General features: G+C 55.6%; 2 protein-coding genes across 5 annotated transcripts in view; both read right to left on the bottom strand.

The window, feature by feature from the left end:
- MYO18B (myosin XVIIIB) overlaps nucleotides 1-2,528 on the bottom strand; it is a 78,976-nt gene extending 76,448 nt beyond the window's left edge. For all 4 annotated transcript variants that reach the window (XM_082491697.1, XM_082491700.1, XM_082491698.1 and 1 more), the window contains exons 1-3: nucleotides 2,418-2,528; nucleotides 1,177-1,236; nucleotides 239-396 (exon numbers count right to left, since the gene is read on the bottom strand). In XM_082491697.1, coding sequence (XP_082347823.1) covers nucleotides 239-396; nucleotides 1,177-1,213 — 195 coding nt within the window. In that variant the 5' untranslated portion in view covers nucleotides 1,214-1,236; nucleotides 2,418-2,528. The remainder of the gene's footprint in view (nucleotides 1-238; nucleotides 397-1,176; nucleotides 1,237-2,417) is intronic.
- An 8,019-nt stretch (nucleotides 2,529-10,547) lies between these two features.
- Nucleotides 10,548-12,085, bottom strand: part of GRK3 (G protein-coupled receptor kinase 3) — a 72,913-nt gene continuing 71,375 nt past the window's right edge. Inside the window, exon 21 of the mRNA XM_082491731.1 lies at nucleotides 10,548-11,618. Within this exon, the coding sequence (XP_082347857.1) occupies nucleotides 11,457-11,618 (162 nt within the window). The 3' untranslated portion in view covers nucleotides 10,548-11,456. The remainder of the gene's footprint in view (nucleotides 11,619-12,085) is intronic.

Genomic DNA, 12,085 nt, shown 5'->3' with positions numbered 1-12,085 from the left:
CAAGTTGCGTTAATGAAGTCTCCAGCATTAATTGCTCGAGGCTGGTGGCCGGCCGGGGCCGCAGCTTGCCGCAGCCGACGGCGTGCTGTGAGCCCGGGCCTCGCTCTACAACCCACCTCGCGCAAAAAAAAGAAGTTTGGGGTCGTGGTGCCTTGAACGGGAAGGGCTTTGGGCTGGGGACAGACGGGGACAGCCAGGCGGGAGGCCGTGGCGCTGCGTGGCGTTCATCACCACTCACCTCCTCTTTGGCGCTCGCCTTGGTTTCCTTCTTCAGTTTCGCCGCCTTGGCTTCCTTCTCGGTCTCCCGCACGAGCTGCTTGATGAACCCCCCGGGGATGACCGACAGCAGCAGCGGGGGGGCAGATGGGGGCGGCCCCCGGTCCTCGTCCCGTATCTGTTTGCGGGAGCAGAGAGGGGGTTACGGGGCAGGGCGCAGGGACGGGAGCCCCGGCAGAGACAGCCCTGCGGGCGCGTTAGCGGCACGAGCAGCAGAGCATCGGCACCCCGCTCTGCCGGTGGGGCCAGCCGCGGGCATCTGGCAGGTTGCCGCGGGCCACCCGTGAGCGCCAGGCTGCTTTGGGGATGCTGTGGTGAGCAGGAGGAGAAGCACCGAGAAGAAAAGCCCCACTGCGAAGCACCGACGTTTCCGCGCCCCGCCAAGGGCTGGGTGCCGCGAGGAGCCTGCGGGCGCCGCCAGCTCTGCCCAGTGCTCAGCACCTCCGCCATGGCCACGGGAGGAACCGTCCCGGCTGCCGCGAGTCACGAAGCCGTTCCTGGCATCACTGCGGCCACACGCGGACCTCCTGCATGCCGGGCCCCAAGTCGAAAGCCAGCCCTGCTTTCCGCAGGTCCCTCAGCGAAGGGAGCCATCCCCAGCCGTGCCACCACGCAGCAGCGCCAGCGCCAAACCCCGCAGACGCCCCACGAGGCTCAGCCCTGCAGGGAACCGCGTGCCCCGAGCGGCAGCAAAATCGCTCAAACCAGCACAGTCAGGCTGCGAAGGGACAGACACAGCAGGAGCAGCGTGCGCAGGGAGGCGAGGGGACGGCGAGGCCGGAGGCGTGCGGCAGCCTGGCTGCAGAGCGTCCCCCCGCCCGGCACGGAGCCCCCCCGGGCAGCCCGTGAGCATCCAGCCCCGAAACACCGCTGGTGCCCCCCCCGGACTGAGACTTTCCTTCTGCTCCCAGAGCGCGAGGCGCGAGGAGATGGCCATGGCGGCGGCGAGACGGGACGGCGCTGTACGGAGAGCCGCGGGGCCACGCCGGGTGCACGAGGTGGAGAGAGAGGAGAGAGTTAGCCAGGGACTCCCACCGGCCCCAGGGCCACGCCGGAGGCCACACTGGGGTTGGCAGCACCATCACCTTGCTGGGCATTGTCCCAGTCTGAGCTCACGGCACTGGCTGGAGCGCGGCAGCCCGGGCACGGAGGGGACAGGTCGTTTGGCGGTGCCGGGGAGGGCACAGCCATGTGCAGCCGCCTCCAGCCCCCGGCACGGCATGTCATGGCGTGGCGAGAAGCCTGGGGGGTGTTGGGGAGGTGGGGGCACGGGGTGGTGCTGGGCCCCCGCTGCCCTGCGCTGGGTGGCACCGGGTGGCCGCGGGAAGCCGCCCGTCCCCCGCTTCGGGCTGACCCCAGCTTCACCTGTCGGGATCATTCATGCACCGAGCGGGTCGGGGCTCGTCCGGCCCTGCCGCGCACACCGCCAGCCGCATCTCCTTGTACAGTAAAGGGCAGGAGCACGGCAGCGGCCAGGAGCCGGCTGAGGAATGCCACTTGCCTTCTCGGGCGGCAGCCCCGGCTGCCACGTGCCCTCGCTCCCACTGGGGGCCCATGCGGCCCCCACGCTGTCCCCCAGCCGGGGCTGCGCGGCTGTGGGTGCGAGCGGGCCCCGAAGGGCACAGCGGGAGCCCCGAGCCTGCGGCAGGCGACCCGGCACCCGCCAGCGAGAGCGGGATCCTGTCCCTGCGCCGCACACGGGGAAACTGAGGCACGGAGGGGGCCGTGCCCCGACCAAGCGCACAGCATAGCACGACCAAGGGCTGCGGACCACCACCACCACCCCACCCCCAGGGAACAGGATGCGGCCCCACTTGGGCAACAGCCTCGTGGGTCTGGTCGCCACGCAGGAGCCGGTGGGGGGGGGGGGCGCCCTGGCTGCCACCCCGGACCCGCTGCCGCCCCCGGGGGTGCCCAGAGCCGCGGCCGCTGAGGGGTCCCTGGCCATTCCCCCCCCGGCCCCGCTCCCACCGCACCCCTCGGGCACAGGAGCCCCCCCGGAGCGGGGGCCGCCGCCGCCGCCCCTTCCCACCCACCGATAGCCCTCCCCGGCGCGGCCCCCCCCGCACCCCAAAATCTCCGTTCGGAACCCCGACCCCCCCCCCCCCCGCGCCCCGAAGCCCCCCCCGGAGCGGCCGTACCTGGGGCGGGGGGTGCGGGGGGCGCCGGCGCCGGGACCCCGTCGGGGCGCGGAGCGGAGGTGGCGGACGGACGGGCGGACGGACGGACGGACGGACGGACGGCGGGACAGCAAGCACCTCCCCCCCCCCCTCCCCCCCGCCGCGGCGGCAGCTGAGGTGACACATGTCACTGCTAAAAATACCCGCGGCGGTGGCACCGGGGCCTCGGGTGGGGAGAGGCGGCGGCTCCGCGGGGCCCCCCCGTGCCATGGCCCCTCTGAGCACTCGTGTGTCCCCCCCCCCCCCGCCACGCGTGTTCGTGCCCTCCCCGGCGCACGGCGCGGCGGGGGAACCGCTGTGGGCTAACAGGGCAACCCCGGGCTGTTGCCCCCCCGGGCAGTGGCGTCTGTCCCCCATCCTGTGTGTGTTCCCCCCCCCACCCCCCCCGGGGATGGCAGGTCAGAGCCCCGACACGGGGGTCCCCGGAGCCCCCCAGCCCGGGGATGGGGAGGCGGGGGGGGGTGGGGGGTGGGGGGAAGGACCCGAGAGCAGCACCCAAAATAGTCTCCCATCGGTGGGAAGAAAAAGTCTCTGCAGTGCCAACGCCAACGTGGTCATCAGTGAGGGCGGGGGGGGGGGGAAGGTCTGTTAGTGAGAATGGAAATCATAGAATCACAGAGTGGTTTGGGTTGGAAGGGACCTTGAAGACCACCCAGTGCCCCCCCCTGCCCCGGGCAGGGACACCCCCCCCCAGCCCAGGTTGCTCCCAGCCCCGTCCAACCCGGCCTTGAGCACCCCCAGGGATGGGGCAGCCACAGCTCCTCGGGGCACCCTGCGCCAGGGGCTCACCGCCCCCACAGCCAAGAAGTTCTCCCCAATATCTCATCTCAATCTCCCCTCTTCCAGTTTGAAGCCATTCCCCCTCGTCCCATGGCTCCCCTCCCTGATCCAGAGTCCCTCCCCAGCTCTGCTGTAGCCCCTTTAGGCACTGGAAGGGGCTCTGAGGTCTCCCCGGAGCCTTCTCTTCTCCAGGCTGACCCCCCCACCTCTCCCAGCCTGTCCTCCCAGCAGAGGGGCTCCAGCCCTCCCAGCATCTCCGGGGCCTCCTCTGGCCCCGCTCCAGTAGCTCCGTGTCCTGCTGCTGTTGGGGGCTAAAATAGGATTGTTAGTCTGTAGTTCCCCATAAGAAGAGTGAGAGTTGCCCCAAGTGACTTACCAACACCGGATAAAACACACCCCATTTCCAGCCAGGAACAGCACAGGGACATGGATTATCCTTTGCATAGTCCCAACAGTGCCACAGCCTCGGGGGAGCCGGGCTGTCTGCGGGGCTCGCTGCCATCGGGGTCCCCACCGTGCTTTTGGAAAGCCACCGTTTCTCACCCATAGCGCACCTCTTGGTCCCTGCCAGGGCCATTTTTCTGGTGCTGCTCCGGCACACCGGGCTGAGGATCACCCCCAGGGCCCTCCGTGCTGCGGTGGGCACCATCCCATCGGCCGGACACGGCCGGCGCATCCCCCAGCAGCCACCCCTGGGAAAAACAGGGCCAAACACCGTGTGCGCCAACGGGGGCTGCTCCAGCGAGCGAAGGGACTTACCTCTGCGGCGAGGAGCCGGGGGCGAGGGGGGCGCGGGGGTCGGCCCGGCCGTGCCCCGCAGACGGCCGCCCGTCCCGGTGGACGGCGCGGCGAGGGGCAGGCGAGACCCAAAGAACCAGGCGGCAGCACACACGCAAAGGACGGTTTTTATTGGGGTTCTCGTCGTAGGAGAGCAGTTGTACTGACCAACACACAGAAGCAGCTTAGCTGTGCCAAAATAATCCTATAAAAAAATAACGGCGGCATGAACCAAGTGTGGCACATCAGTCACAAATCGCCGAGGACTGTAAACTCTGAGGACAGTCTCTGTGAGAAGTACAGAAGTACCGCCGGCACACGCGGCAGCACACGCCGGTGCGGGGCGCACCCTCCCCTGCACAATAAATATGAAAAGAGCCAAGTACATAAAACAAAGAATGATTTCTCATAGATACAATATCTAAAGTTATTTACAGATACTGGCTTCTCTTACCATTAAATTACACATTGAAAACAGGTTCTCTTTCAATAGATTTCTTTAAATCACTAGTAGCTATTCATGTGAATCTGCTCCTTTTGTTTGTTTGTTTGTTTTTGTTTTTAGGGACCGAATGCAGTCACTGAAGCAGTGCTCGTAAAAACACCTCTCCTAGGATGCTCTCGCTTTATTCTGTTTTTCAGGCTCATTTTTCTTTGCCATCTCACCTGCTCTCCGATCTCTCCCTTTCCTTAAGGAAAATATTTCGGCTTCAGCCGGGACAGCCTCTCCCCAGCCCCACGCCCCAGCAATCCCGCAGCGACACCCGGGGCCGTCTCCTCTCCCAGTTTGGCAACACATAACGTGACACAGACCTGGATAAATCCCGACCCTGCACAACCAACCAGCTTTCCGCGCCCATCACCAGGTTTTCTAACACAGCCCTGCTTGGGCACGCGTCAGGTTTGCCGCACCGGACTCGGCACTATCCCAATCACCGCACGTTTCTGGCGGGTGACGCCAAGAAACCGCGATCTCACCGGCACCGGTGCGGTTTCACCACCGCCACCGGCCTCTCCTTCCCTCCGGGTGCTCTGGGGCTGAGCAGCCCAACATGACAGCCCGCTCTGCCGCCGCAGAAACACAACACGATCAGGCAGGCGGGAGACGGGGAAAATGGAAAACAAGGCAAGAAGTACTGGGGGGGGAGGAGGGGTGGAGAGCAGCCCCCTATCCCTGCAAGAACAGGCGGCTTCAGCGGCACGGCCGGCAAAAGCCACATTTCACCCTCCAGATGTCATTCAGCGAACCCCCGAAGGGTACGTGCTTCAAGCTCCACCACAGTGGAAATTAGAAGCATGGGCTGTAATACCTTCAGTACTCCTCAAACTGCAGAGGCCACAACTGCAACTGGAATTATTTTTAGCGAATGAGTTATCTGATGAATTTGGTGCTATTTTTGTACCCTGCTGGGGAGGGAGGTGCCTGGTTTGGTGATGTACAGATGTGCCCAGCGGTAGCAGCGCTTGGGCAAACCCTTCTGGCTCAGCGCAGGCGGGGAGCGCAGGCACGGCCGTGCCACGGGGGCTCGGAGCTGCCCAGGCGGTGCCACGGCTGAGCCCCGCTCCCCCCTGGCCCAGCCTGTCCCCCGTTACTCCCGGCGAGGGCCTGGCTCCCGAGGGGCTTCAGCTCGGGCAGCGCAGGTTCCCCATCCCGACACCCCCAAGGGACGGTCCCTGCGGGGTCCCGGGGGTGCCCACTCCCCTCCTCGGCGGCGGCGCGGGCACAGTCCCACGCCACGGCCGGCACCTGCCCCGGCCACCCGCCTCCGCGGGACACCTCTCCTGTCTTCATGGGCTCTAAACCTATTTTTAAGGACCAAGCCATCACCCCGAGACAGCCAAATTCGCTTCCAGCACATATTTTCGCGCTCGCCGACGCCAGCCGGTGCGGCAGAAGGCACCGCGCGAGCAGCCCTGCTCCGAGCCCTGCAGCCTCTCCGGGCGCTCCCCTCCGCTCCCGCAGGAACCTCAGAATTAAAGAGCTTTGCAAATAGCTGAGCCCATGTCTGACCTTTTTCAAATATCAAGCTGATTCCTTGCCCCGGTTTAAGGTCATTAATTCCCGTTAACCCAGCGCAGACTCACGTGAATAAAAGCTTGGCTCTCTGGAATGCCGAGGAGTACCGGGGACATTTAGGAATACCAGACCCAGGGGTTTATTTGCAAGAGTTTTTCAGATGTTTCTGCATTCACGAGCCACTGCGCTTCGAGATGGTCCCGACAGTGCCTGGAAGTCCCTCTGCTCGTAACAGAAGGGTACGCCGGACGGGCTGACGGAAACTGCTGCGACTTTATTATGAAAAACAGAATAAAGCTGACTGATCCCACTTGAAAGGAACTGCCATTTCTATACATATACGGAGCAGAAATTCTGTGGAATGTCAGAAGTTGGAGAAACATGTATTTAATAAATAATATAAAATGCTTTTTTGTTAAAATAGAATTCTTGGTTTTATACCTACATAGCATAGCAACCTTTACATAACCAAAATAAAGCTGAGTCTGTGATGATTAGTTTAACACAAAATAAAAATACAATTTAACAATAGTATTAAAACAGCCAATGTTCAATCCACACAATATGTACACCATGGAATAGAAATCAACAGAAAACAAAAGTAGATTATCTTGAAATTCCTCAGACATTTGGATATACATATGTTCTCTGTATATTTTAGATATTTTCCTTTTTTTTTTTTTACAATATTAAAATTAATACTATGCTTTTTCAAAATACGCTTTTCAGGTTTTTTAATTTGTAGAACTGACTCATTCCTTACATTAATCAACACAACTAGAATTATTTACTTTCTACTGTACACTTCAAAATAGTCCTTCCTCCACATACACTCAGAGTGCGAGCACTTCAGAGTTAAATTAACCGTGTCATTGCCGTCTGCCGTGTGGGGCACAGCGAAACCAGGGTGCGATTGCGAACGTCTGCACTACGCGGATACACACGGGATATTAAAGAAGAATGTAGTCCTAGAACCGACCCGCTGCCAGGAAAAGAGCAACAGGTAGTTCACTGGTCAGGCGCCGACTGACTGTCATCGGGGACTGTAAACCCGGGAAACGGTGATGCGCAGGGCATCACGATTCGGGGGCGGGATGCCCCCCGCGGCGGCAAAGCTGCTGTGAAACCAACACCCCGCACAGGTCTACCGCGCACCAACAGCCGCCGCTCGTACGGGATCACAATTTGGATGAACAGGTTTGTTTTTAGCACCAAATACACAACCTTTCCTATATCCATGCACTGGACTGCAAACACCTGCGTTTATATTGAAACCAAAAACAATCCGATGATCCTATTTCCTCCACACCCCCCCAACAGAAGGGGGAGAAGGAAAACTGCTGCGTTTCTAAAGGAGAGTTGTTGAAATTAAAGAAAATTCGAATGCGACTAAGCTGTCCAGAGCTGCGCCGTCACCCGCGCACCTCCCTACCTGCCAGGTCCCCATCCGCACACCCAACTATTATTAGTGTGCTCCGAGTCTTTGTTTTTTGAAGCCTAACTGGGGGTAACATACCGGGAACGTCAATGCAAGCTGGAGCAGCTCCAGTATTGACACCAGCAGGGCTTATCTCACAGCGGCGGTTTGAGAAGCAACTCGTGAGACCGCAGCCACGGACTTTGCTGGACCGGTGACAAGACAGAAGGCTCAAACATAGCTAATACGAAGAAGCTACTACTTAGAAAACGGGATGGGCTACACTGAGATGAAGGATTTAAAAAAAAAAAAAAAGGGTAAATGTTCTTTTAACAGTTTCATGAATTTGCAAAATAATTACCGAACAAATTTGAATAATAAAAATTGCCTAATTTGTACCTGCAATGATGGGACACCTCAGCTGACACGGTGCCCAGGTGACACTTTACAGCACCGGCCAAGCCCGTGCCCAGCTCCAAACGGTTCCTCGGTTACACTCTGCTTGCAGCAGGTGCTTCGCTCCTCCTGCACTTAAACTTCAACTCATAAAAGTCTGATTTTTGGCTAGAATTTGCTGTCCCCCTGTTCTTGAAGTGAGACGTTAATTTACAGCAACTCCCACGTAGGAAAGATGCCACCCTCCCCGAGAGCGCGCGCAGCACGCAGCTGCAGCTCTCCTAAAAGCCCCCGCGACCCCCCGCGCCCGGCTCCCGCAGAAATGACACATCCCTCTACCACCACGTCACTCGCGCGCTTGCTTTCCAGGGTCTCGTCTTACGGCGTTTGTCAGCTGGTACGTCAGAGACAAAGAATAATTAGAAAATAATCCCTGCAGCCCTGAAGGCACGTGGACATGGCAAGGGAGTGATTAATGCGGCTCTATCTGGCGTGTAATTCTCTACTTTGAAATATAAAAAACAATTCCCGCACATGCTTAATTCTTCAGTACGGCCGATTTTGTTTTAAAGGGCTTTCAGATAATTTGTTTGAAATTCTGTGGTTAATCATAAACTCAGCTCTGTTGATGCCCAACGCTCTCATTTCTTTTATCTTTACTTCCCTGAACATTTAAAAAAAAAAGAAAAAAAAAGTCCTACAAATGCGGCCACAATGCGTAAAAGACAACGCCGTGCCTTATCTTCTCTGCATTCAACACGATTTTCTACACATACAGCTGAAGACCCTCATGGAAAGTAACACCACAACACCTTCGTCCAAGAAAAAACTTCAGAGAATTTGGTACCTAAACCAGGAACGATCAGTTCGGAGCTGTATCTAACACTTTGCCTTGCAGGGTGGAATTCCAGCTCTCCCTCCACACCAGCAGATCCAGTCCCTTCCACACAGAACCCCCCTTGTTACTGGGATCCCAACCTTCCCCACGCATACACGAGTTTTTCGCTACAGTCATCTCTCCCTCTCTCCTAACAGCACAGTCCTACGTGAGTCACAAATATAAAGAGTTTATAAATTGTCGATAAATCAGTCGACTAAAGGAAACAAAATCTTTTACTATTCCGCTCCTATGTGACCCTGGCCAGCGGTGCTGACCGACGGCACAGCTCAGCTGCCGCGTACCCGACCCCACCACGCTAATGCGCATGTTCTTGGGACACCTCAAGTCCGTTACGCTTCAAAATATGCCTATTTCCGTAAGTGAATACACAGCCTTCGTTTCATATAATATCTACGGTTTTGAGGCACAACTTCCCAGCTGCGGATCCGTCCCTCCCCTCCTCACAGTCACCGGCGTCCGGAACCTACGGTAGTGCTGCATCGGAAACTGCAAAACTCTGCCAAGAAGGGTTTAGCATCAAAAGCTACTGCAGAGAATAACTAAGAGAGAAGAATGGAACCGATAATGAACTAAGAAAGTACGAACAAGTCGCATGAGAAGTAAGAGGGGGTTTTATCACAATCTCGGGGTTTTTTTCAAATCCAGAAGAAAAGTACGAGCATTGCGTGGCATTGTAGGAAAAGCTTAACAACACCCAGTGCGGCGGCAGCGCCAGCAAGATGAGACATTTTCTGTGCCACACCTCGGTAAATACCTCAACTGCTCCTTACAGAGGATGCTGAGATGCTAAACATCGCTCACCAGTAAGAACGACAGAGAAGCTGGTACTCTTTTTACAGAGTAAATCCAAAAATAAATGGGGAAAAAAAAAAAAGCACTAAAAGATATCGCCTGACTCACACGGGGTAGCTTCCAAAACGCATTTTTCCTTTTGTGCTGCATGAGCTGATAAGACTGAGTTCGCACACGTGTGAAAGCGCAGGCGAGGCAGAGTTAAGCCACTCCCACTTCTAGAAGCAAATACATCCGATTTTATTACGAGTGTGTTCAGGAGGATAAACAAATACCTTCAAAATAATTCTCCTATTTTTGCCAATCGGTACTTTCCAACAAGGAAACGGGTGCAGAGCTCTGTGGTTATCTGTCAGCGACACAGCTAGAGAACCCGCGCGCACCAGGGGGACGGAGGAAGCTGTTGGTGCAACTTCTGCTCCCATTTACGGAGATGCAATTCCCATCGTCTTTAGGGATGATGAGAGTTGTACCACCATAATTAGGCAGAAAATGTTCTTGAAGGTGTTTACTGAAACAGAAAAAAAGCTTAAGTTAAGCCCTGACCTACCTCTTACAAAACACCACAATACCCGGGGAAAGGCTGACTTCACATGCTTAAAGTTGTCTAACAGTTAAGAGATTATATCTTTACTTTAGCAAGAGTTTCCGCATGACACGACTGATGTCTCAAGTAGAATTAATATAAATCTGGCATTTGATCGGCTCGTTCTGTCAGTTCCATCCTCAGTATTCTCAGCCTGTTTTGCACGTGGACAGTTTGAACTCCCCAGAAAAGAAAACTGAAAATCCTTTTGCCCGCCGAGCCACGGGATGTGCGCACGAACCTCCTGAGCTGAGCTACAGCGAAAGTCCGGGATATCTACGCTATGAGAACACACCCGCTTAATGTTTTTGTGTACAACAGAGAAGGATCCACAAGTCCCGTAACTGAGGAGTGATCCAGAGTACGTACCGAGGCACCCAGACATTTTAACCCAGCACATGCACTAGAATGCATTGGATTTGAATAATTTCTTTTTAATTTTTAAAAAGTGCAGTTGACCTGAAATGGAAAAGAACTGTCTTTATGTTCACTGTAAACTTGTCAAAAGGAATCTGCTCTTTAAAAACTGTGCTAAAATAGTCAATTTGTACAACAGAGCACTAGATGAAGCTACCATAAATTCCTCTTCACCAATTATTACTCTATTGTGTCAGTTATAGTACTGCATATACGTAGAAGAAGCAAACCGGTGGTAGCTACTATTAGTGAGTACAACAAACCAAGTGAATAATTGGAGTTCAATGTTTCCATGAAGTAGCAATAACATTTAAACCACAGGACAGTTAGAATTCAGTACTTTGAAGTGCATAAGAGTCACACTGTTGATCACCAGCAGTATGGAGAAAGGGTATTATAAAGTCAGCAGTAATGGTCGGAAAGAACATGGCAACACGACAGATTAAAGGTTATCCAACATGGCAAGTCTGCAGCTCCTTCCACAGTTGAGGGGTTTGTCGGTATCGCACACGGAAGTGTCATCCCAGCCAGCAGTAACCGGTTCAGCCTCCAGGCTCGGTACGCACCAAACAAGGGTATTGCAGAGAAAACAGGATCTTCCTTCCATCAGTAGTTCTAGAGTAACGGACCACGTTTTAGACACCGCCAGGGTGCAGGAATGCATGGGAACAACATCCAGCCTCTACGCTCGGTGATTTCCACCGCTGCTGGGAGCATGAATTCACTTGCCATTGTTCCAGTCTTCACAACCTCCAGAGACAGAGTTCTGACATTATCCCACGCTGTAAACATCTAATTCTTCCTTTTCTAAGCATATCCCGCGTCCAGGATTGCACAAAGTAATTCATAAGGATTCCGTGAAACTCAACAAGTTCACAAAGCAGCTGTCCCTAAGTGAACTTTGTTCTCTGTTTCTCCTACAGCCCATTGCTATTCCTGTGGCTGAGCGGTGGTTTTGAAAGCTCTACAACTGTTGAGCGAGATTTATTGAGAAACTTTGGAGCCCGACGCAGCAACCTCTGTGCCTCAGTGAAAGCTTCTGTCAGCTCTTTTTTCCACTGAACAAATTCTGGGTCACTCTGAAAGAGATACAGAAGTAGTTTGGCACTTCATAGTAAACTGCCAACAGCGTCTTCTCTCTTAGACAGCACTTTTAAGCAACTTATTTTAATTTTCCAAAGGAACTTTGGATACTGAAAACGCGCAGCCCTTTGCTTCTCCGTCACCCTGCCGAAGCCAGGCAAGGCAGCAGCAACTACAGGCGGTCAAGATGTTTTGAGGACTTGTGTACTTCCTCCCTCGCAAAAACATCACTACCAGGAACTGACCGCAGGGAGACACGGGCCAACAAGGCCTCCCAAGCCCACGTGGGTTCAAAAGGTTTGAAGGTTGTAGCTACTTATTAAACTGAACTCATTTTGGCCCAAATACCATTGAAATCCACGACAGAAACTGGCATAGCTGCAGGTTTCCCGCGTTCCAAATGCAAGTGTGATAAAAAACTTCCCAGTTTTGCCTAGGCTGAGCTTTGCTTCGTAAAGCACGC

This window comes from Vanellus vanellus (assembly GCF_965231255.1).
Source record: "Vanellus vanellus genome assembly, chromosome: 16".
In the NCBI taxonomy this organism is placed as follows: domain Eukaryota; kingdom Metazoa; phylum Chordata; class Aves; order Charadriiformes; family Charadriidae; genus Vanellus; species Vanellus vanellus.
Note: the sequence above shows the minus strand (reverse complement) of the source record. Positions and strands in the feature narration are given on the sequence as shown.